The sequence below is a fragment of the Anastrepha obliqua genome, chromosome 1, assembly GCF_027943255.1.
Source record: "Anastrepha obliqua isolate idAnaObli1 chromosome 1, idAnaObli1_1.0, whole genome shotgun sequence".
Taxonomy (NCBI): Eukaryota; Metazoa; Arthropoda; class Insecta; order Diptera; family Tephritidae; genus Anastrepha; species Anastrepha obliqua.
The window spans coordinates 138,072,564-138,098,557 of NC_072892.1; the positions used below are offsets into that span (position 1 = coordinate 138,072,564).

The following is a 25,994-nucleotide window of genomic DNA, read 5'->3' on the forward strand; positions in this document are numbered from 1 at the left end:
GAATGGGCAGTTCAAAAGCCTAAAAGAAAATTTGGAGGCGGATGCATACACAAGTAGAGCAAGAGGAAGACCAAGATCGAGATAGATAGATGAAATGAAAGAAGACCTGCAACAGCTTAATCTAAAGAACTGGAAAGAAGCGGCACAGATAGAACAGCATAGGCTATTCAGCCGACCAAAGCTCACAAGAAGCGGTCACGCCAAACGCTAATGATGAATCAAAATTAATTTTGGTTTTGAATAATCATTTCACTAAAATTAAAACAAAAAAGTATGATTTTGAATGGTGGAAATATTTATTTTGATTTTTACGAGCTCCACTGCTCATTTACTGAAGCTGACTAGCTCACAAGTGTCAAGTGTCAGTAACGAATTTAGAGGAATTGTTATTAAACCACTCAATACAGTTGAGAATTTCCTACAGGAAACCAAACCGATTGAAAACATTCGTGCAAGTGGCGAACAGTTTACTGCGACTTGTCCAAGGTGGCACTCAATTTAAGCTAAAGAAAAATGATAAAATGCTGGAGCAAAGGTCGCACAGGCAGGCCAGAAACCAAGCTATTTATTGAAAAGTAAGAAAGAAGTGGTAGAATCTGGCCGAGTTCAATAAAGACATCCAAAAGCCATTTCTTATTTCTACAAACAGCAAATGAAGCTGAGTCCTTCTGTATTTGATTCCCAACATAAGCAGAATACATCTTTCTCCTCCACCAGCAGCAAGTACTATATTGTTCTAGCCAACGATAACACAGGAATTTTAGGATCTGTACAGTTTACCTATAGCAGATTATTTTTTTCGAATTCGCCAAGAGTAGCTGGCTCCCATCGGAGGGAGTGATAGATAGATAGATAGATAGAGAGGGAGAGAGATAGAGAGAGTGAGATAGATCGAAAGAGAAGGATATAGATAGAGATAGGAATAGTGAGAGAGAGAGAGAGAGATAGTTACGTACAAAGAGCAGTGTTTGTTCGCCGAGAGAGGACCTCATAGCACAGCAGTCTACAGAGGTTAAGGTGGCACTTGAATTGTGGCACAGCATTTCATTTTTGGCTTCTGAAAATAGCAAAATGAAACTTCTACCTATTCAAAATTAATACCGATAAGTTTCATGCAGTGGCGAGCATAACTGAGAACATGAAGACTTTTTTTAATATTCACATTTTTTCGTGTTATATTTTTTTCGAAACCACATAAATCACACTTTATACAAAATTTTAAAAAACTCCACAAATTCCATTTAACTTTTGAACTTTTTCATCTGTAGCCGAACTTTTTAATCAGGCGACCGCCGTAGTAGAATGGGTTGGTGCGCGACTACCATTCGGAATTCACAGAGAGAACGTCGGTTCGAATCTCGGTGAAAATTCTAATAGCGCTCGCCCCTCGGCAGGCAATGGAAAACCTCCGAGTGTATTTCTGCCATGAAAAAGCTCCTCATAAAAATATCTGCCGTTCGGAGTCGGCTTGAAACTGTAGGTCCCTCCATTTGTGGAACAATCAAGGCGCACACCACAAATACGAGGAGGAGCTCGGCCAAACACCCACAAAGGGTGTACGCGCCAATTATATATATATATAATCTGTAATTTTAGGAAAATTTCGAGTATGCAGACTTGTAGCTTATTGAATTTCGGTGTGATAAAATGCAAGCGGCTAAGCAATGGCGTTGATTTTTAAAAAGTTTTCTTTTTTTGCGAGCGTCTTGATGTTCCATAAATGAAAATTCATGTCTAATTCATGGAAGAAAAACTCAAGTGGATTCTTTTTAATTTTTTTAGACAGTCTTCCGGAGTTTCTTCTACAAGAAATTAACTTTTTCATGGAATAAAGAAAAAACAGTCACCGAAAACAAAATTATTAAAAAAAACACACACACTTATTTCATAAAACTGTAAGCCACGTTACTGCGTGCCCGAAAACAAGTGTTTACACCAAAAAACATAATAACTATCAAAAAAAAAAGCCATCAATTATATATTTCGCCACTGTGTATCTCGATTACGAAGGAACCACACGTGGCACTAACAGCCTTTGCACCTTTCACGTCAAATCAGCTTAACCAACATTTCTTTATCTCAAGCTCTACTTCGTCAAACACCACATTTCATGGGCAACTGAAGTGTGGTAGAGGACCTTTTTTTTCCTATCAGTCAAAAAATTTACCAGGTTTTTTTTTTTCTGGAACAGTCCAGAAGTTTTTATGAAGAGTGAAGTTTCTTTCCTTTTCTTCCTTCAAAAGCAGATGTTACTTGCTTACTGCTAATTTAGAAAAGATAATATTAAAATTATTTTTATTTGTTTTTTCCCAAGGGATAAACTCATCGCTTTTCTCTATTTTTTTGCCAACATTTCGTTGAATTATTTTAAATCACCAACACACCGATTACAGAGTAATAACATGCCGAAAAATGCCTACAGTCACATCCAACTCCACTAACTAGCCGCTCATCCTGCCAGTTAATCCGCTAGTCAGTTAATGTTTATGTATGTATAGTATGTATGTATTTCGCAAGGACTCCAGCATGCTTTCGGCCAGCATTTAGTTAATAAACTGATAGATTGCATTGATATGTGGCATTAATTCACTCAACCTGCCCAAGCGAATGCAAACAATACTAGCTGAAGTAAATCAGTAAGTTGCAAAGAAAAACGAAACAACAAAATCTGACCAAAAGTAAATACAATACAAGGTAATGCAATGCATGGCAATGCCCAACCAACCAGACCTTTCAGTACAAACAAAGCCAAATTCATGCTGTCCGAGGCTTGTTTGCAAATTCTCAAAAACTGTTTATGCCGCCGGGCAAATTGTTCCCTTAACCACACAGTGGGTGAGCTGATTTACTTTCAAGATCACTTGAGTGCATACTTAAAGGAATATTGTAAAATATATGCAAACAAAAGCTTTCCCATCGCGAGAAGCGAAGCCACTTACTTCCTTTGATTATCTATTCATAGAAAAACGGGCATATGGCGGAAGGTCTCGTGCACGTGGTGTAGAGATATGAAAAATAAAGTGGGTTGGTTGTGGCAGATCTATCATGCGCAACAACGCAAGAGCACACCTCAAGCTACACACACACACAAGAGTGTGCGTTACTGTACGAGTATGTGAATGTAGGGGTGAAGTGGTCAAGCGTTTCGACGTGTATGGCGTTATAGAAGAAAAACTGTGATGTTGGAGAAAAAAATATGGAAAAAGGGTATAGAGTTAAATAAAGCAGAAAGAAAGAGTGAGCGTTTTAGCTGAATTTGGTCATACGTAGCATACGACCGGCGGAAGGCCGGAAAGTTAAGAGATCAGCTAAAGGTTTTCGATTGCCTGTCGAAGGGTAACTGTTACTAGAAAAACAAATTGCTTCTTGCAATTTTGATATTTTACGTTCATAGTAGGGGTCAAGAGCGAATAGATCCAGTATAATTCTTATTACCATAGTTTTGTATAATAGCTTTCGATCTCGTTATCATGCAGACATTGTGGTTTATTTCCATACATATTCCCGACTCCTGGGACACGGAGTATCAGAGCAGTGTAAACAAATTTATTGTAAAGTGGTCGTTTGCGAGCTCGAGAGGATAGTCTGATATTCCTCTTTCGCTTCCGCTAGCAAAAAGCATAGGAATGTTCTGCTGACCAGGTAGCCAGGTTGCGTTTGAAGGCCATAAGTTCACCGACGAGCTAGCAAGAGCAGCTTCGGCAAACTTCTTTATGAGATCGGAACCATTCTGTAAAGAGTATTAGGCTGTTAGACAGAGCTGTTAAGAGGTAGCTTACCCTATGTTAACTAACCACTTACAATCGATCTGTGTGTTATAACAATTTAAATATTCCGCATACATTTTTGACCAAAAGTGACAGTCTTTGGTCGGTTTTAAATCCGGTTCGCTTAGGTTACGGAGAAACAACTTTCGTTGCAGCCTGCGGCCTGTTTACTGAGATAGAAGATTGTCGACTCTTACTTGAGAACGATGTCTGTGAATCTTATTAAAATGTCAGACTCTACCGAGAGAGATATTGGAACATTTAGTCGAGCTCTTAAACGTTAGGAGTTCTTTCACTTAAATAAAGAGGTTGAAAAGCGAAAAACGTTGGGGTTAAGCGGCTATTGTGGGCACACATCAGACTGCTTATGCTGTTCTTTTATTCTATTACAGCTAATTTTCTTACTTAATTACACCGTCTAAAAGCGGTTACTCAACACGAACCAACGCTAATAATTATGAAAAAGGACATCTCCCAGACCGAGAGGGACATCTCATAGTACTAGTTCAGGGGGTGGGATTCTTTTTCAGGGGGGTTAACCCCGTCGGATTTTAACATTTTGATCAAAAGTACAATTAACTCACGAAAATATTATGTCTAAAATGAAATCAAATACAATTTCTATACTCAGACTTCTAAAATAGAATTTAGAGAAATTTTTGTGGCAGAGTTTGGCCCTCTAACTTCTACTTAAATGTGAATTTCTGAACCGTTTTCAGAACTGCTGTACCGAATTAAAAAAAAAAAGCAATTAGAGGGTTGAAGTGTTCTAAGAAAATTTTAAACAGACAATTTTACTAGAGGTCCCTAAGATGAAAAACTCGTGCACGTTAAGTGCGTAAGAAAGTTTAGATTAAGCTAATGCCTACTACTTGCACTTATGAGTATTAGGGTGGATCGATGTGCATGGCGCGCAATTCTTAAATCTTCTGTACTGCAATGCAAACGTTAATTGGTCTACAAATATCATAACATTTAAAGGCCGAAAACAAAAGGCAAATCTTTTTTTCTCCCTTTCAAGAATGAGCAAAAAATAAAATGAAAAATATCTCTTCTAATTCCAATTCTTTTATTAAATTTTTTTTATTACACAAGAAATTTATTATAATATGATATTTCACTAACAACAACAAACAGTGCAAGAAAAGTGCACAGACGTTGTAACCACAAAGAAATACAATAAAATAAAGTACGTTGAAAAAGGGGAACACAACTGCAACCTGCACTAGTTATGCCATATTTTATCTCATCCAATTTCTTGCCTCGCTCTCAACACACGCCACTGTCTAATATATAGCATTTTTTCAGGCAGTCAACAGCAGTTATGTATTGACAATACCGACTGCTGCTGTTGCCTTTGCCGTTGCGAACGCTAACTGTCTGTGGGCGCTGCTAGTTGGCTGCTGGGTGCCAGCGTTGCATATATAATTATATTTTTGTGTACGAGTAAGTGCAACACAGTGCGGCACAGCCTACGCACGTTGACGCGACAGCAGCAGCGCGAGCAGCAACAGCAAGGGCGGCAATATCTATCACTGATGTTGCAAGTGGCAAGTTAAGTAGTTTCTGCTGTCGTCACAAACGTATTTTGCCACGCTGCTTGTTGCACCATACTTAGCGCAACAATTTTCCATGTTTCGTTTTGTTTTAAAAATTTTCGAGCTTCCTTGCAAGTAACTTTGCCGTGATGTCGCCTGTTGCCTGTTTCAGCTGCTTGGCGGATTCGCTGTTTTGTTTTTGCATCAGTCTGCCTGTGGGTGGATGGATGCATTCAAACATGGCAATGCGCTGTAATGTAGGCAGGCACGTGCAATAGTATGGAAATTTTGTGTGGGAAAAACAATGTTGCAGCAAATGCACGGTGAAGGATGCGCTGCATTGAATTTTTAATGAAATTAAGCGCCGCAAATATTTCTCATAAATTATTTCATTTTTAGGTTTTTTTTCTACAGAAGTTGTTGGGTCAAGAAAATGAAGAGAAAAATAAAGTTATATATAAACACATGATTTTCAATGAAAATCTGAAAATCTGGAAAATATGCTATTAATGAATGATATAGGAGTGCTGACATATTTTCTGGAGTGAGATTTTGATATTCGCGGTGTAAATTTTTGTAAGTTACTAAACATGTACTGCAACAGCATTTGCCGATATTCTCTCCCTATGGCATTTCGCAGCTGTAATGCGCATTTTTAAGACATCTGGGGATGAAAATTTTTGGCGCATTGAATTTCAGAATAATGCAGTAGGGCTGGAACAGATTTTTTCCACCCAAGTAATCAAGTAATCACTTTCTATCCAATAGTACAGATTTTAGTTAGTATAAAAAATATATACCATATACTTATGAGTATTAGTCTAAGTATAAGTATAAGTAAAAAACTATTAGGAAAACTATTTTATTTTACGATTCCTCCGCATAAAAGATGGTTTTAAATATACTTTTCCATGACAGAAACAGAGTCAGTGGCTTTCCATAGACTGTCGAAGGGTAACTGTTAGGTTAGGTTGAAATGGTTGCACATAGAGAGGGCACACTTGGACGAAAATCATACAATCGTACTTGTTGAAGACAACCGAGCGATGACTGATTTACGGTAGTGTTAGCATCTTTATACTACTGATGAAATTCATCAGGTTTTTAAGATCAATGCGTGCCATATCAGTAAACGTGGCAATATACTTAAATCTTAGCCCTGCGAAAGCAGAGTAGTTGAGGAGAATGTGCTGAGATGATTCTACCTCGTGATCCTCCATGCAACTGACACAAAAAGAACTCCAGATAATGCCGAATCTCACAGAATGTATACCACGCGGCCAATGTCCTATAAGGACACGAAATTCGAGGGCTCAGATTTTGTTAACCGCAGGAGATCGCACGAGCGCCTCCGATCCACTTGTGGCCAGAAAGATTTCGCAACCTTACAACTTTATGTAATTGACCAATGCTCGCTGAGTTCACGTGAAGTCCACCTCTCCAGGAGCAGACCGCAGGTATTCAACGGGATGTCAATCCTCTCGTTTTGCGCGGTAACTAAGTCGGTGCTCCTTGTTTATCCAGCGTATCTGTCTCGCAGTTTCCTGTGATGTCGCTATGACCAGGAACCCAGATGAACTTTATATTGAAGCATTCAGATGCAATCAAAAGTGAAATCCGGCAGTCCTCAACCCCTATTAGGTGCACCGTCATCGAGCCCAGGGCCGCTATTGCCGCTTGGCTGTCGGAGTAGATATTAACCTCCGTGAGAGTTATTACACAATTAAGCATCCAATCAACTGCTTCTTTAATTGCCGCTACCCGTGCTTGAAATACACTGCAGTGCTTCGGTAACCTGAACTTGAGTCTGCTGGGGAGCTCCTTACAGAATACTCCTTCGCCAACCCTTTCATCTAATTTTGAGCCATCCGTGCCTCCAAATACAGCACATGTCCACTCGCGCATTGATCAGTCGCGAAACTGATGAACCCAAAATTCCTACGGATACTTGAATGTCCGTGATTGCGGTCAAACTTGTAGCGTGAGCCACTTAGTCTGGCTACGGCACGTGTAGCCGCAGCTTTGCCTGCAATGTCTACAGCTTCCACATTTATCATTGCATTAAGCGCTAGAGTAGGAGTAGTTCGAAGCGCCGCACTGATTCTAATGAAGGCAGGCCTTTGGGTTCTATCCAGCTTCTTCACCGATTCCATCTTTTCCAGTGAGTTTCACAAGACTACGACTCCATACTACAGAATTGGCTTTATAATGGTATTATAGAGCCAAAAAACAACTTTAAGCGAGAGTTCACCGCCTTTGCATCCTTACAAGGCTTTTGTTGCTTTCCTTATCCTCTCCTCAATGTTGGGTTTCCACGTTAGCTTACTGTCAAGGATTAAACCTATGTACTTCACCTTATCAGAAATCACCAATGGAACACAACCAATCAAGGGGAGTTGTAACTGTAACTAGAAAAATATTTTTTTCCTGCAATTTTGATCTTTTACGTCCATAGTAGGGACCCAAAAAGAATGGTTCCATTGTAATTCTTATTACCACAGTTATGTGTGCAGAACTTGCATGGCATACACTTCTATAAACTTTGCATTGCTCACGATTTGTTTAACATGAAATTAGGCAACGATGCAGCATCCAGCCTACTTTGATTGCATTCTTCTCGAAGACTTTTAAACCGCACAACAGTAGCGCATCTTATGGAGAGCGAATAGCAATTAAATTGTAAATTGCTTCTTAAATGAAGTAAAATGATCAAATGATAATTGTTTATTAGTATCCTTAGCCCTATGTTCCACCTGGGAGCCATATAGAGGAGATCTCTTACATATACCAGCTGGAATTGCACAATGTTTCTAAAACATTAATAAGTCTCGTTAATAAAAAAAAAAAACTGATAATAATTTGCTAAATTACAATTAAAATAAACATCAATGAGAATCCTATTCAACAGTTCATAAGTTATTTGCAAAATATCGCTTATTTTATTATTTTTATCATTGCCCTTTTCATCCAAATCCAAACTCAATTATTGCTCAGCGATACCATAAGGCATTTAAAAAACAATTTATTTCCATTACCATTACAAAAGGTGTAATTTTTTGCGAATTTATCTGCCGTCAAAGCAATCGTGCGCGGTTAATTGATTCAAATTAAAGCTTCTGCTTAAGCCAACAAGCGGAAATGTGAAATGAAACGAATGCGAAGGCCGCGAGCTAAGAAGGAAGCGAATATACGGAGAACATTGATGCAAAACGGGAAAAAGGTTATAAAAACAAGTAAAGGGGCGAAACAAAAGGCGCAAGGGCGGAAATCAAAGATGCTCAGCTGAGTAAAGCAAGCAAAATTCCAACAGAACCTCCGAGCCATAATAATAGAGTAGAGTTTTTATTATTAAAGTTGGAATGAAATATATTAAGTTAATTTCTATTTGCCGCAAAACAAAGAATAAAAGCTGTGTGCAGCCGTCGATATCAATGCGGTGAATACAGAAATATGAAAAGTTAATGGAACCATAAATTAGTTGTAAGCAAGAAGCTCATTAGGCGAGCCCGACTTCAGAGCCACTGGCCAGACATAACTTCAAATTAAATGCGCTGCCATATAGCCGAGGGCGAAGGCAAACGCAAAGGCGATGGTGGCGCACCAACTGGAGGAGGGCAGTGATCGCACATACCGTGTAAATTGAGTTCTCAAGTGCGCGGCTGTTGGCAGTTAGTTCGCAACGCCTTCACGCTGTCTAGCTGCTGTACATGTACACACATACATATGTGTGCGGTAGCAGCAACACCACAGCCGGCAGCATGTCAATCGCATTTGCAACACTTTTGTAAATTTTCTCCCTACCATTTACTACAACAATTTCGATTATTTGCTGCTCATTTGTTTCGCATTTACTTATTCCCCACACATTTGTTTTCTCTTGTTTTCCAGCTGTCGGGCACAAATTGCAACAACAACAACAGCAACCACGCAAAAATGCGGCACAGTAAACGAACGCTGAATAACGAAAATAACAACAACACAACATGGCTTTTGCTGCTATGTCTGCTAATAGCCTCACCTGCCATCACCATGGCAGCCAGACGTTCGCGTCTGGATTTAGCTGCGAGCGCACAACCTGTAGCTCCAGCCGCTGCCGCTGCGGCAGTCTCCTCCACCACAACTAAGGACAGCAATTTACCTATTGCAGAGCAACAAACTGCAACAGCAACATTCGTCGATGCAGCAGCAGCAGCGGCAGCACCTGTGGCGGCACCAGTTTCACTCAACATAGGTACAGCAGGAGCCACCACTGCCGCTGATGCAGCAACCAACGATGATGTAAAGCGTCAATCAGAGGTTTTAGTCAACAACAAACAGCCAGCTGTTGCTACCGATTTGGGGGGCAGCTCCGAGGCAAAACATGCCATTGACAACTCAGCAGTCAGCGATGCAGAAAGTGAAGAACTAGATGCAGCAAACTCGGCAGCGGCGGCAGTAGGTGGAACAGCAGCAGATACGGCGGCAGCAGCGGTGGCGGCCGTTGCACCACCTGCGGCATACGATTCGACAACCAGTGCTGCAGTAGCATCCGCTGAAAAGTTGGCTGCATCTGAACTCCACAATGCCAATGAAGAGGAGGATCAATTACCAAAGGAACAGAAAGAATTGCCGACAGAGATTGGCGATGAGGACGTTGACTTGCTGGGCAGTGGCAGTAGCGTTGGGACAGCTAGCGGCGGACATGGCAACACTGTTGAGGAATGCGATCCGGAGTTGATTGGCTTCGAAATTGTAACGGGGTGAGTAGACGCAGGGGAGGCTGGGCACTTTGGAAAATCATAAAAATGAATAGTATAGAAAATAATAATGGGAATAGGGGTAAGAGGTCTGAAAGCTGAGAAATAAAGGGCCGGAATATAACACCAATTTTAAACTAAGAACTGAAATTCTCATTTACATTTGATTTGGCACAGCTTTGAAATAATGTATGTTAGAACCTGAGAAGTTGAGCTTATGAGAAACTGTGTGCATGGCAGAATTTTCTACGAGGGGCCGCTAAAAGACAAATTTTTCCTATCATTTGATGATTCGATAGCTGCAATAAATCCCAAGGCTGTATGAATTTTGAGAAAATCTAAAAACATTTTAAGGGTATCGATAATACGCTGAAGATTATAAAACAGCTGGATACCAGAATAAGTTTGTGAGATTTGCGACTCATTCTTCTGAGTTGATTTTGGAATTGCAAAAGTTAAGAGGTTTTCAATCTCGAAATCTCGTCGTTCAAAGCGAGTTTAGAGTTTTCAAATTCGGCTGTTGACCTTCTCACTTTAATTCAATATGGCTGCGATTTTTTATAATTTATTTCCGTATCAGAAGTATTTACGAAGCTTCTCGAGTTATCCAGTTTGGGCTTGGAAGCTTCTCTACTATTCGAGCCAAGACTATGAGCAAGGAACTCAAACTACTAGACACCACTGCTCCTATAAACTATGTGCATATTTTTTAAAATCGATTCTACCCATCTTGTGTCCAACACAGTATGACCTCGACTTGTCTAAAGCTTCTTTAACTTTATCACATAAATCTGTACTCGTACTCGGCCTCGAAACGTAATGGTGTTCAGGGTTTGATGGATCAAACATAAACTTGCAACACTTTTGCCTAAGGTTTCCTAGCGAAGGAGAGGCTAGGATTGTTGTTAAGAGCAGGAAGATTCACCTAGACACCGCGAGAGGAGCATCAGAAGTACTTGCGCCGGCACACGATGAACGAAGAAGATGCAATTTTATGAAGTTTTCAAAAGAGAACATACGGAAGAACTCATGGCACACGGTTGGAGCTTCACACAGCTTCTTTAGGAGCTATTGAGATGAGAAAGCGGTGCAGTTTAGTCAACATTTCACGTATCTTTAGCTGTCCGAAGAACGCGCTTTAGGTTTCTGAAGCACCAGCTTTTCGAGGAAGAGATTTTTCGTTGAAAATAACAAATAGAGTCGCCAGGATGATTTAAGTATAAGAAGGAGCACGTCAGGGGAAAAGCTGTTCTTACAGCTCATCCAAATACTTGTGAGCGCATCTTGTCTAAGTTAGCGTAGCCATATCTTTCAAAGTTTTCGAACTGATTTGTTAAATACCAAATGCACCATGGGGTGTGGCTTAGAGCGCCTACACAGTAGGTTTACCAGCCTGAAGATCGGACATAACTTTTAATTAACTTGTGACATATAAGAGCCAAATACGTTCAGTTTTCTCACTTCCTGTTTCGAATCCCAAACCTCTGGGTAGTTTGTGTTTCTTGCAAAACAAAACAGGACTAGTTGGCACTCTGCTGATTAAAACACTGTATTCATCTTCTAGAGTATATTTGCCGTCAGCGAAACATTGCAGAGATCAAGTTTTGTATTCATATTACATAGAAGCTAATAATTGTGTTGTAATCTTCTAATAATCTTCGCATAATAGGACCCATTATGTAAGCAGTTTCTTGCTTCCTTCCACCGATCGTTTTTATTTTTTTGTTTTTTCACTTTTTTTAGAAACAGGCAAACAAACTCATTTAATGACTGGTGACTTATATTTGACACTTTTTGATTGCCCCTTCGCCAGGAATGCCACAATTATCGACTCTTTATGGTAGTACAGATGACAAGTTAGCTGACTTTTTTTTGAAGCATAAAATTCTTGCTAAGCTCTTGTCCTTTTTTGGAAAATAGCAGTGCGCTCAAATGAAGGAGCAGAAATATTAAAGAATAATTACAATCTCCTAACAATTCAACCATTGAAATCACATTGACAGCCAGAAAGATCTGTGAAATGTATGACGTTGATGTGATGCAAGGATGGAGCTTTAAATCACAAATGGAAGTATAAAATAAAAACTTTTTACAAACAAACTAAATCTTAGAGGAAATAAGAAAATGGAGAAGCTCAACATGCATAGGTAGGTAGGTGAGAGGGCAAGAGTACCACAGGTACACTACAAGTAACTCTTATTTGCCGTTTTAATACCATAATGTGGACCACTTCTTGCGAAAAAATTTAGGGAACAGAAGACCGTCTACAGCCATCCAGTGCTATTGATGTAGTGGAAGAGAGAAAAGGGATCTAGGCTGGAGAATTTCTTCAAGCCATCCCCAAAGGGCACGCTAAGGAATCTCAGGCGCTTAGCCGCCAGAGCCGGACGCTAGCAAAGAAACTGCTCAACAACCTATTAATCTGCACGTTCAACACAGCTTCTGCAATAGAGGTTGTACGGAATTCCAAGCTTCTCCGCATGAGTTCCGATCACCCAGTGACCGGTGAACACCGCAATGACTTTGGAAATTGAATGGCGGGGACTCCCATCACCTTAAGTCTGTTCTGTTTATATCGTATTGAGGCAATAATGTTTTCGAAATAGCACACGATGAGACAGACTTCCTGTCTTGCGCCTTTTCTAAAAAGAAATTGTGTAGTTTCCCTTTAACGACGGCCAAGGTACACCAATGTCTGCGTAGGGGACAACTGAAGTCGGTTCTATAGACCCCTTGCTGGAAAGCTCAACGGCAGTTTCCTTTCCCTATATATTCCTGTGGCCAGGAACCCGGATAAGGGAAATGTTTTCTGCACGCTCCAGACGTTTAAGTTCCTCCTTACAGGAGTTTACCAGAAGCAATATTAATGTCTCCCTCCCAACAGAGGACCTCTGCTTTTTATTAAAAGAGCTTTAAACCGCGTAGTCAAAATAATTCTAAACTAAACTCCGCTGATTGAGAAGTATTTTGAGTGGGCAACATACTGTTTTTCATTCTGGAGTTTTTACACTCCAGGTGGCGCTGCCAGCGAAATAATTCTAAAACTACTATTTTTGATCCGATACGGCTCATTTTTTTTTTTAATTATACTGCCTAGGTAATACCAAATAAGTGTGCAAAAACATTGACTCGGATCGAGATATTTCGAAAAATATTATTACTGGTATCCTTTAGATCAGGTTGAAATATTTGAAAAATTCTATTGGCGCGTAGTAGCCATGAGTACCTTCCATCGCACCAGACAGTCAATAAATGCTATTATTTATCCGTTTGAAGCGTTTGCGAGATTCTGTACGTCGCAAATGGCCGGAAGGAGCTGAAGGCCATCCCTTCGTCGGTTTACCTGGGTGCATGGAGGACTGGATTAAACGTTAGTAGATGAGTGTTGCTTCAGACGGGCCACATTTGGAAGGAGATAAAATAAATTTGCCAAAAATTTAACTCTGTTTTGTTTTATTTAAACATTCCCGATACCTTCTGATCATAGGGTATATGTATAGATGTCCTCATATTTGTGACGTGCGTCTTGATATTTTTCCACAAATGGAGATACCTACAGCGGATGCGTGGTTATGAGCAGTCTTTCCAAGGCAAAAATATACTTGAAGGTTTGCCGAAGGACGACCGCTTTTTGAAAAAAACTACTATCATTTATTGGTTCATGCCCGGTGTTTCGCACCTCGGCACTACCGAATGGTACTGTCGCGCCAACTCGTTCGGATACGGCGGTTCAGTTCGAGCAAAGACTGGAATGATGTCTAGTGCTAGTGACAGTTAATGTCGCGTGGTGAATATTGAAAATTTAATAACTGAGCGGTACAAACACTTGGATAAACATATTTTATCAGAGGAGGATATACAACAGCGCTAAATCGCCTCATAACAGTAATAACACTAATAATAATAATATTAAGCTAAAAATGGGCCTTATCACTGAGCAAAATCAGGGTCTCAAAATGCGGATCCATGGCGAGTTTTTCAAGAGCCCAACAACTGAAATTAAAACGATTTAGAAGGTTTGCTGGCTGCAAATCTTGGACTAGCTATATTTATACGTTTTCTAACCAAAATCTTTGCGTAAAATCGCCCAAGTAGTGCCATAAGATAGGCCAAGTTGTTGAGATCGGCGCCGAATCGATTCTTCTGGGTCTTCAGCAAAACTCTCAATTCCAGCCTCAATATTCTCTTCACTTCGGGCTGTTCGTGGTCTGGTCGGTCGAGTATCATCCAATAGTGTAAAATTATTTTCAATTTTACCAATTAGTTCGTTCGGTAGGGCGGTTATGTACACCATAAGTTGACCTGAGCGCGCTATGAGCACTTTTCACTAAGCGTCGATTTTCGTACAACAATCATACGATTTGTAAACGTTGTTGAGGCATAAGCATTTCCATGATGAAATCTCAATGAATACTGAAACAAATTATAATAATTATTTAGTTTAACAGTAGTCACGCGACATCGGTCACGTTTACCTATTGGAAAAATCTCCAATTTCCAATCATATCACTCTTTATAAACACAAGAAATATATCTCAAAAGACCGGTAACTTTTTCCAGTTCATGGTCCGTCTATGCGCAGAATTTCACGCAAGTCCAACTTAACTATCAAACATAACATCCAAGTATCTAAGTAGGCAAACTTTTGCGTTAACGTTTAGAATATTAGTAGAATTTTTGTGGAATACACACAGTCATTTGTACGTACTTTTGTATTACTCCGAAAACTGGTGCTATAAAAGCTATATTATATACGATTTTTTCCAAACAGCATCACATTTGACTTTTTTTTCATTCTATTTTTTTTTTTTTTTGCTTCCGGCAGCTCATAAATTTTCCCACCTTTTGCTACTTGGCATTTCCCAAAGCCACCTGTCACGCAGGCAATCATATATTTAACACATTTCCACACACATTTATCAATCCCAGTGCTAAGTTTTTTTTCACATATTTATACGTACACATGTCCGTAACACCTCATTGCGTGTCGGCCAAAAAGGCGTGAAAAATCCTGCAGTGCAAACAAAAAATCGAAAAAAATTTATATAAATACATTCAATAAGACCAAAAACGGTCAACGCATACAATACTTAGAATCGCAGCTTGGTGCTTGGTGCTTGGCATCAAGAAGGAGCGACGTGCCGGTGACCGCAAAGTGCTTAGCCAAATCGAGCAGCAATTGTTGTAGTTGCAGTGGCAATTGAATAACTTAAAAAGGAAATTTAAGATATCTGCAACGAACATAAACAATTACCGCGACAAGTCGGGAGGAATTTCGTTCGCATTATAAAAGTGACTGGCTACGAATCGCAATAAAACGAGCACTGCAAGCAATAATAACAACAACAACAACAATTACATTAGAAAGCGCAATTCAATAAATTGCCGGCACAACAAAAACCACAAACAAATGGCACACATACATTTAGAGCCGCACGAATGACTCAAAAGGGAACGTTCATTCAGTTCATGCAGTTCGTTATCCCAGCCTTTGGTGAGCTCCTCCGCCACAGCCAGTCGAAGTATTTTTGCCAATGCAGGGAACAAAGCAACTCATGCACCATTGAAGTTGGCTAAATCACATTGCTGAGGGTGTGCTGGGGAGCGCATCGAATTGTCTGCGCATGACTGGTAGCCAACAAAATCATAGCAAACGAGTGTCGGCGGGGAGGGGAATGGAGAAAAAAAATCGCCAACAATTTTGAAATTGCAGCTCAAGTTAAGGTAGGACATTTTTCATTAGAGTCAAGGTAGTGCAGCGACAACTGTCACTACGCCTGCCACAACGCCAAGGCTGCAATAGCTTAAGCGACGAACGAGCGGCAGGCGACAGCCAATGGCCAACAGCCAACAGCAAATGGCAATTGTAACAATTGCTGTTATTGCCATGTTGCCAATGATGCAGCAACGCATAGCCGGAAGCTGTTGTTTGTCGTCGCTACGGTTATTTGCTGCAATTGTTCCAAGTGCCATTGTGTGTTGTGCAAATGAGGGGCCGACCAGGGGAGGGCATCATACATAATAATAGCAACATATTACAAAATATTTTTACATAAATATCTTAACGTGCTGTTATTACGTATTACTGTTCTTGCTGATGTTGTTGTTTTTGTTGCGGCATTTGTGGGCTGCGGCTTGCTATGAATGCTCCGCATGTCATAAACATTAGCAATGGATCAGATCAGCGGTCATACTTTCTGCAAGCGCTTGTCGTTCGGCATTTTCTGCATGCTTACAAGCGAACGCATTGATGAACTTGCATGCATACGTACATACATATGTATACACATGCATACATACATACATACATGCATACTAAATAAAGATGCGTTTATTTATGCTTGCCGGGAGATATGCGCAGCCATCAGCAAACATTTTTAAGAATTTTTATTGCAACATTACAAGCGCAAATTTAATTGAGTTAATAAATAACCAATCAATTATTTTCTCATGGATTCTCTGTAGCTGAACAGCTGTTCATTGCTGGTTTTGCCATATTTAAAAGCAATTATGAAAGGTTGGGAAAATTCTAAAGAGCAGGTGCTCGAATTTAGATCGGAGAAGCAGCAATTTTTCAATTAGCTGCGGGAATAATATTTTTTGAAATTTAATAAAGTGTTTAGTGATGACAGCCTAGCTGATCATCTCGACTGAATTCTTTCAGATTTTTTATATTTGGAATTCACTTCGCACTTTGCAATTAACAAAATTAATGAAGATCTTTAAAACAAATTAACGATTCGAAGCATCTCCTTAGCCGCTGCAGCATTTCGAAGTTGGTTGCTCTCGAAACAGAATAATAAAATCTGCTGAAAAAAAATTGTCACAAAAAAATTTAATTCATTTTTGACTTAAATTAAGTCACCTAAAGCTTTTCTTATCAGATGAAGACAGTCAAACAGTCCTATTAGCTGAGCGATTTAAGCTTGAAATTGCACCATTTAGTTAAGTGTTTGAGAGCTGAAAGGAGGCAGCTTTTAGCTCCTTACTGCTTTAGAAACAAAACGCAACTCAAAGGTGGTTGCCGCAGCCAACAACAATAACCTATGCTTTACTATAGACACGGCTTCCTTTTCCTTTTTTTTTTTTTGTTGGACGTCTGCGTTCTTCCTCAACCTACCGAGCTTCTCCACACGCTCTGCCCATAAGTCGAGAACAGCGACTGCAAAGGAGGCACTAACTGTTTGACTGACGTACGACACTCACGAACACCTGACTCACGGCTATATCGACCCTATATCAGTCCCGATACTGACAAATCTGATATCGCATTCTTCCGATGTTCCTTTTGAAAGCTCCATACGCCAAAAAGAGAGGGCTCGCCACGCAAGAACTAATTGTGGTCAATAGACACAAACGGGGAACAGATAGACAGAAAAAGACGAGCCTAAGGAAGCTGCCTACTTAATGGATGCCGTTCTGGGCCTTACCGAAGTAATGTCGAAAGTAGTCCCGGACGTGAGTCTCCCCAGAAAAAAAAGAGGGATTGGTTCACTGGGCACACCACTCAACGCAGTAGACGACGGTCGCTGTAAGTGCGGAGACATTTTGAACCCTTCCTCACCCACTAAAAATCAAAAAACACACTTTCGGGGTTTTGCTTTCATAAAGAGAATCATTTTCAAAAGAAATTGATTACTACAACATAATTTCATTGAAAATTCGTGGTTTTGATTTTTCTCTGTTTGATTTCAATGTCGCTTCATATGCATGGCGGTTCGTTTTTTCACTGTACAGACGCTTTGCTCTTCTCATTAAGTAGACTTCACAAGGTCGCATGGAGAATCTGGGAGAGATTTATTGTCAATTGGCAATTAATAATTTGAGCTTTTGTATGTTAAATTGGATTACAATAAGGCTGGATCAATGCCAGCTAGACGTGAAAGAGTTAACATGGTCGGGAAAACTGGTCGGAAAAACTGCTTTCTTCTTCTTCTTAATTAGCGCGGTAACCGCGATTTTGGCCCAATTTAACAAAGCGCGTCATTCGTTTTTTTCTCGTACTAACTAGCACCAATTGGGCACACCAATTGTAGCGAAGTCCTTCCCCACCAGATCCTTCTAACGCAGTGGAGGTCTTCCCTTCTTCTGCTACCACCAGCTGGTACCGCATCGAATACTTTCAGAGCCGGAGAGTTTGTATCCATTCGGACGACATGACCCAGCCAACGTAGCCGCTGGATCTTTATTCGCTGCGCTATGTCTATGTCGTCGTAAGTCTCACGCTGCTCTATGTCTCATCGTTCCATCGCCTGCGATATTCGCCGCTGTCAACGTGCAAAGGTCCAAAAATCTTGCGCAGAATCTTTCTCTCAAACACTCCAAGCGTCGCTTCATCGGATGTTGTCATCGTCCACCCTTCTGCGTCATACGTTAGGACGGGCGTGAAGAGAGCCCTATAATCTTAGTTTTGTTCGTTGAGAGAGAACTTTACTACTCAGCTTTGGCGTCTACGCTATGAAGCCAAAAGTAAGCATTTCGGCTCGTCTTCGTAATCTTTGTAGCGTATTTGAGGATGAAATCCCAGCCATTAATGAAATAGCACAATGAACAAGCACAAATGTGATGTTTAGAGATGCCTATTTACTCCGATTGCTGAGCGTCCATTAAATCTATTGGTGGGGTTGTCACTAATTTCATCATTGTTCGCAAATGCCGGACATCTCTTAACGAGATGGAGGGTATTTCCGCATCCGTTCGATATGGGTGACTGGGCACAGTGACATACAAATTAGCGTAAGAGAGCACTACCACTCGTATCCCTTTTAGTATGGAGATTGTAGGCATACCTCTCTCAACCTAAAAACTGCTGAGTACAAGTAGTACAATTCACTTCAGCCGACAAAAGATAGATTGGCAGTCTGACATGTAACGCCACAAAAAGAATTTGGCCAAAATGGGCGCTCAGGCGGTCAAAGGTGCTACTTAATCGGCCAAGAAAAAAGGTATCCATATTAGTTGTTTTGATCACAGGCCACCGTCTCCTAGGTCAACATGCTCAAAGACTGAACGTACGTCAATTCGATTATTGCAGAAGCTGCAAGAATGAGGAAGAGGAAGGGTCTATCAGACATCTTCTTTGTCACTGTCCCGCGCGGCACGGCTACTAGGTTTAAATACTTCGGCTCATCGTTCTTGAATGATATTGATGGCCACATCAATGAGCTTGCGCTTAAAATAAAGAGGTTTAACGAGGGTTGATACATGAACTAAAAAATACATTATCAATCAATACAAAAATCGAATACCGGAAAAATTACATTCTGAGGGTCAGTAAATTTCTTTAAACAAGTTTTCAACTTTTGCCGCTTCTTCAAAATATACAGAAATAAAATATTTAAGCAAATTCATCTCGAAAATTGGACACAATCTGGCACAACGAGAGCCGCCATTGATTTTAGAAAGGTCATTTAAGTGGGGTCACCTATAAAACGTTTGCAAAAAAAAAAAGTTGGAAATCCTAGCACAGTGTTACTACCTGATTGGCAGGCTCATTGCAAGCTCAGAAGAAAACGCTCTCATTTATCATCCAATTTGTTTTTAAATAACATTTATACTAAATAAAAAAATGATTTTGAGTGATGGAAATCTTTATTTTGACCTTGGCGCGCTCCATCGCTTATCTGTTCGTTGGGCTGGAGTTGCAACTGGTTTGTTGTTGTTGTAGCAGCAATATTAAGCCCTGTCAGTGTAGTGCAATACTAGGTAATACTAAGCCCTGTTTCGAAAGGTTGGGTCCAGAGGGAGAGGGGTGTTAGATGGGTGGATTTAGAGGGGCATGTGGAAAGGTGGTTAGTGTCGTGCGGAGTGCCTTCACATGCCGGAGATATGTTTGGTATGTAGGGGTCAATTCCGGACAAGTAGGAGTTTAACCTAACAGAACGTAATTGTGCCAGCGTTAAGCGGGTCTCATGGAGAAACTGGAGCCGTTCATCTGCTGTAGGTGGTGGTTGGACTACGAGTACGGCATTCGGTGGTCGGGAGCTTAAGAAGGTGGTGATGGTTTGCCGATGAATATCGTTTATTGTCTGTCTGGTACAGTAGATTTCTGTTCGTTTTGTCCTGGATCTCGTCGGCATAATTGAGGTGGTGTCTCCTGACGTGGCTGGGAAGCGGCTCTGGCTGAAGCAGGTGTATGCAAGGGTGAAACCTGCGGTAGCACCCAAGCAGAAACTGTTTGCTGAGTAGTTATTGTGCTCCTTTACTGTGTGTCGTCGTGAAGGTGTTGAAGAGGAGACATCAGGAAGCAACCCGTCGCTGTCCGAATAGCAGTGTTTTTGGCAAATCTGGAGCTTTGTCCACTTCGTCTATTTGTAAGATGCAGCTGTCTAGTTTACAAGTGTCAAATATGATTTACGTTCGACGTCATTTGCAAAAATTATAAATCTTCCAATGCGGTGATTAATTTTGCGCCACCTTGTACGGACATAAATATTTCCTCTTAAGTACTTACGAGATAGCGCTCACCTTGTTTCACTCATTCAGATTTCATTACTCAGAATTTTTGTACGCACCAACTCACCTAATCCGGAGATCGTTCATGCCCCTTAGAAACTTGTGATGAGACACTCATAAATTGGGATATTCACTCGTTGAGAGAAGAGGTGAAAATGGTCAATTTTAATTCAGTGTCATTAGTAATTTTTCTTCTCATGCTCCTTTTTTTTAATTTTTTAATTTAATAAAAATCTTAAGGGATTAGCTCAAGGAGAGTGGAGGAGTCGTACCACATCACACCTTCGCATAAATGCAGTGAGCTTTGTGCCTCGTGGAGGGGCTCTGTATTGGAACAGCTTGTTGATGCAGCGTGTTGACGCATTCGTTATGCTTGTCATATGAATGCAGTGCGCGCTCTAAGTTTATTATTTCATAAGCCCTTTGCGAGATGCAGCGATCTGCACGGCGAATTAAATGATAAACAAAAAGTTTAAGTGAGTTTAAACAGAGTAAACATTAACTTATTCGAATTCTCAACAATGAGAACGTCACCGCAATCATTTTCTATGGTAATAATCTTAATAATAGACTTTCCACCTTGCTTGTGTAGACTATCGCAATTACAAATCATTGTTTTTGCTGAGCTCGAGCACCCGTAAATAGATTGCAAATCTACCAATTCGATGTGTTGTGGTCTTGAGTGCTGGATGAGGAATTTGTACATAGCACCAGAACTGGCGGCTTTTTACCAATTAATTTTTTTTATCTTGCGATACCTCCGCAGTTAATGAAACGATTTTACTGAGTTGTATTGAGTTTCTTTTTGCGACTAATTAAAAGAAACTTTCCTTAACCCTTTGCATAGGTAGTAGTTGCGCTACTAAAACCGCTTAACATTTCTGTGATGATATCGCACCGAGTAGCTTTTAACGTTTTTGTATTTCACCTAAGGGAACTTAATACAACCATCGGGCAAATGACCAAATCCACACCTTTGGAAAAGCACAGCCTAAATATGCGTGAATCGGCGTCGTTGTTCTAACACACCATAAACTGAGTATTTCATAGGAACAGTTCTGCGGTTACTGTGAGTTACGCTACATAAACACCAATAATATTTCGTCGCACTTAGCTGCATATGGGACCATTTGTTGCTTACGCCACTAAAACCTAAAACTCTTCGAATGCCAATAGCCGCAATTAGTGTGGGCTATAAAAACTACATACAGCACTTTCACTATCTTTTACCAAATAAAACTGAAATGACGAATGCAAATGACCGAGCCCCTAACGGAGGGCCACGCTTAAGAAATACATGGCAAAAAGCCATTAGAATATTGGCAACACCAGCCTACAAGCAGCAACAGTATGCCACTGACAAGCAGCAGCAACCATAATGACAGTGTTGCTATATATATATATATATATGTGTGTATGTGTTGTGTGCGCACGAGTGATTTTCGCTGCATCACGGAGCGTCGTGGTAATCGCAGTGAGCAGTGGGCAGCGACCGCTAGAACGGTACGTGAGGTGACCACCACTTTCAAACGGCATTTTTAGTATGTTGCTTAGTTATGTGGCATGTTGTTGTAGCAGTAAATAGGAGCGCGTGCATATGTCACTACCTTAAAGCTGCCAACACTTTAGAGGAATGACCAGAAGAGACCCAGTACGCGAAAAAATGCAATAACTCACCTGCAAAGACAAGAAAAAGAAAAAAAACACAAAAGAGTTAGAACGAATTATTGTTATTGGAGGAATTTTTATTGTTTTTGTAATTGTATTTACTACTCCTTTGATTGTAGCAATCAATGTGCGATTATTGCGCGGTGCCACGTTTGCAACTGTGTCCGATCGCGCATATATATCGGGTGATTTTTTAAGAGCATGAATATAATAAGACAAAAAAGGCTTGAAAATAACAAGACAAAACATATATATTGTTGGAAGACATATTGTTATTACAATCTGGTGGATAATTTCATGGCATTTATTTTGGTGGAGTTTGCCACAGATACAAGTTATAGGGACCATTCGATCGGCCCAATTTTCGACTACTTTTTCCAATAAATCTGGCGTCAATGCTGGATTGGATATTGCAATAAATCGATTGTTAAGCGGCAAGTTGCGCCGTCTTGTTGGAGCCAAATGTCGTCGATGTTTAGTTGATTAATTTTTGGAAACAAAAAGCCAGTAAGCATGGCTCTCGCCAATCACCGTAATGCCAACTCCTTCTTCATTTCGAAAGAAATGAACTTCGCCAGAAATGCCCTCCGCCAGTGCTCTATGAACTTCATGAAGAAATTTTAAGTAAATTTCACAATTTGGAAACGTTGTTCTGGCGTTAAACGATTCATGGCGGCTTGGCAGAATTCTTCTTCTTCTTGCTCTTCTTGATTGGTGCGTCAACCGCTTGCGCGATTTTGGCCGCGTTTAACAAAGCGCACTAGTCGTATCTTTCTCGTGCTAACCGGCACCAGTTGGGCACTCCAAGTGAAGTCAAGTTCTTCTCCACCTGATATTTCCAACGCAGAGGGGACCTTCCTCTTTCTCTGCCGCATCGAATACCGGAACGTTTGTTTCCAAGCCTCTTGAAAAACCTTACTGAACAGAAATGCCAATACAGTTTCCCTTTCTCAGCTGTCAAACCATCGATAACTGTGGTTCAATAGTTCTCATGCAGTCAAAACAAAACAAACACCCGATACATAAACGCATATACATACATGCATACATACATACACACACACAGTACATATAAAGATACGAGCATCTTGTGGGATCTGTTAGAATCTGTGGCAAAGATTTCAGACAACTTTTATTGTTTTTCTTGTTGTCGCAATTATAGGCCGTGAATTCAATAAATTCGTGGCGTAATCATAGCGGTATCGGCGTTTTTTTATTACAGTTATTGTATTTATTGCTGCTGTGCTGATTTCATCTCGATTTGTGTGATTGTTTTTTTTCTATTTCTTTTTTTCTGCTTAGTTTTAAAATTTTTATTTTTGCTGCTTCGTTTTCATGTTGAAACATTACAGTTGCCACATTCAGTAGTAAGACAATCAACGAGCAAATGTGGCAAATGGCTGGCTACAATTTCGTTTTGTGGGCCATAGCAAATGCAACAAATGCCTACGTTGAAAGCCAAACGTAATTTGTTATTAAGTTAAAGCGCATTTTGTCATTGGCCTCAGGCGAATTGGCGCATTGGCGGTGGTGGATGTTGGTTGGCAAGAGCACAAGAGCGTAATCTAAGGACAACTACTTTCATGTAAGTGGCAGGGGGAGGATGTAAATTGGAAGCAGGCGGGTGGTGTAAGAAGAGCGCACAAGTAGGCAGACAATTCATATTCATTGCTGATTGTGCCAAGCAGGCGCAGGCCGACAAGCGGCTAGTCATCATCAGCCAAGGCAAAGGCATAAATAAAACTTGCCTTTGATGTTTATGCAACATAAAGAAATAAAAAAAAGAACAAATAAAAATAAAAATAAAAACAGCAAAAACTAACAAAAAACGGCAACGCTAGCGCTGACCCCGCAGCAATTTTCAAATGTTATTTTGATTTTATGGCATTGATATTGATTTGCCAATTCGATAACCTTTTCTGACACTGATCATGTTACATGCCATGTTCCGCGAGATGTTGCAAGACTGGTATGCGCGTTTTTTACACTTTTTGCCACTGACATCTGAGCTGTGTGAAAATTATGCAATAAAAGTTAATGATTTGCGCAAACAGATGTACAGCAAGCAATGCAAAAAATGCCAGCAATTTTCAACATTCTTGTTTTTTTTCTCCATTTATTTTTGGCACAGGCTGGCAGGCGAAAATTTTCAATTAAGATTGCCCAACATGCCGATTAAAGAAAAGTTGGGTAATAAATGCAGGAGAAATAAGTTGCGCACGAAAACAAAAACAAATTCATGCGAATATAGTGGATTTAAAAATTAGAAATATTGTATGCACACACACATATATGCATATGTAGATAAGTGAACTTGTGTTCACAATAATAGCAGTTTTGTGTTCACAATAATAGCAGCAATTTTTGGTTAAATATTTTTAAAAAATTTTGTTTTTAATACAGTTTCAACTAGAACAGAAACCTAATAACTTAAAGTTTCAAACTTTTATAAAATTAAAAAAAAAAAATTTAATTACAAAAAATTTTTATTAAAAAAAGTTCACCAAAATTTCAAACTTTTTAATCAGAACTCAAAAAAATTGGGTATTCAATGGATGGTACATTGAATTTTGGGGTATTAAACGCAAGTTTGAAGTAGCTCAAACTCGAGATTACTTAATTTTTTTTTTTGTTTTTTTTTTTTTGTTTGATGGGAGTCTTGTGCATTTTCGCTATACTCCTATTAAAAAAAATTGAGCATTCGTTACATGGAAAACAACATCATTAAAACAAAACTATAAAAACCAATGCAAATTTTGAGCCAATTTAGTCAGGCATATACAAAAATTGAATGGGCGACAAATGCGTAACCAGAATTTTTGTATAAATTCTGAATTTTAGTATGAATTCTAAATTTTTGAACAAATTCTGAATTTTAGTATGAATTTCAAATTTTTAAACAAATTCTGAATTTTAGTAGGAATTCTAAAATTTTTGTATAAATTCTGAATTTTAATATGAATTTTAAATTTTTGTATAAATTCTGAATTTTAAATTTTTGTACAAATTCTGAATTTTAGTATGAATTCTAAAATGTTTGTATAAATTCTGTATTTTAGTATGAATTCTAAATTTTTGTATAATTTCTGAATTTTAGTATGAATTCTAAGTTTTTGTATAAATTCTGTATTTTATTGTAGTATGAATTCTTAATTTTTGTATAATTTCTGAATTTTAGTATGAATTCTAAAATTTTTGTATAAATTCTGAATTTTAGTATGAATTCTAAATTTTCGTATAAATTCTAAATTTTTGTATAAATTCTGAATTAGGGCACAAAAGACCATTAGGTCGAAGTGCAACCCTCATTAATTCAGTCAAATTCTGAATTTTTGTATGAATTCTGAATGAAATGTTTGAAAATTGTAATACATACTTCTATTTTTTTTTTTTAATTTGGTTAATTTCAGCTAAAACAAAACAAAACGTTGGTTTTTAAACATTTTTAGTTTTTGTTTTTAGTGATGATGTTGTGTAGTTTCTCCATGCAACGCATGCTCGATATTTTTTATATGGCAGAAAACACCCAAAATCGGCAGGAAAAAAAATTTTCAAAATTAACCAGATTTGTTAGTCACTTCAAACTTACAATGCTTTATATCAAAATTTAATGGACTACAAAACTGCATACTCAGAATTTTTTATGAATTCTGAAGAAAAAGTTAGAAATTTTTAAGAACACTTTTTCAAGATTTTTTTATTTTAATTTTTAAATTTTAAAATTTTTTTTCAATTTCAAACTATGAGTTACAGTGAATCCTCCCTCGGGCGGACAGTAACCCTTAGTCAGCATTTGTTCTGCCCAGTAAGGTGTTCATGTGACCACCATT

General features: G+C 39.3%; 1 protein-coding gene across 1 annotated transcript in view; it reads left to right on the forward strand.

Annotated features, from left to right (window-relative positions):
• Positions 1 to 8,894: 8,894 nt before the first annotated feature.
• Positions 8,895 to 25,994, forward strand: part of LOC129237429 (uncharacterized) — a 100,486-nt gene continuing 83,386 nt past the window's right edge. Inside the window, exons 1-2 of the mRNA XM_054872180.1 lie at positions 8,895 to 8,939; positions 9,194 to 10,044. Coding sequence (XP_054728155.1) covers positions 8,895 to 8,939; positions 9,194 to 10,044 — 896 coding nt within the window. The remainder of the gene's footprint in view (positions 8,940 to 9,193; positions 10,045 to 25,994) is intronic.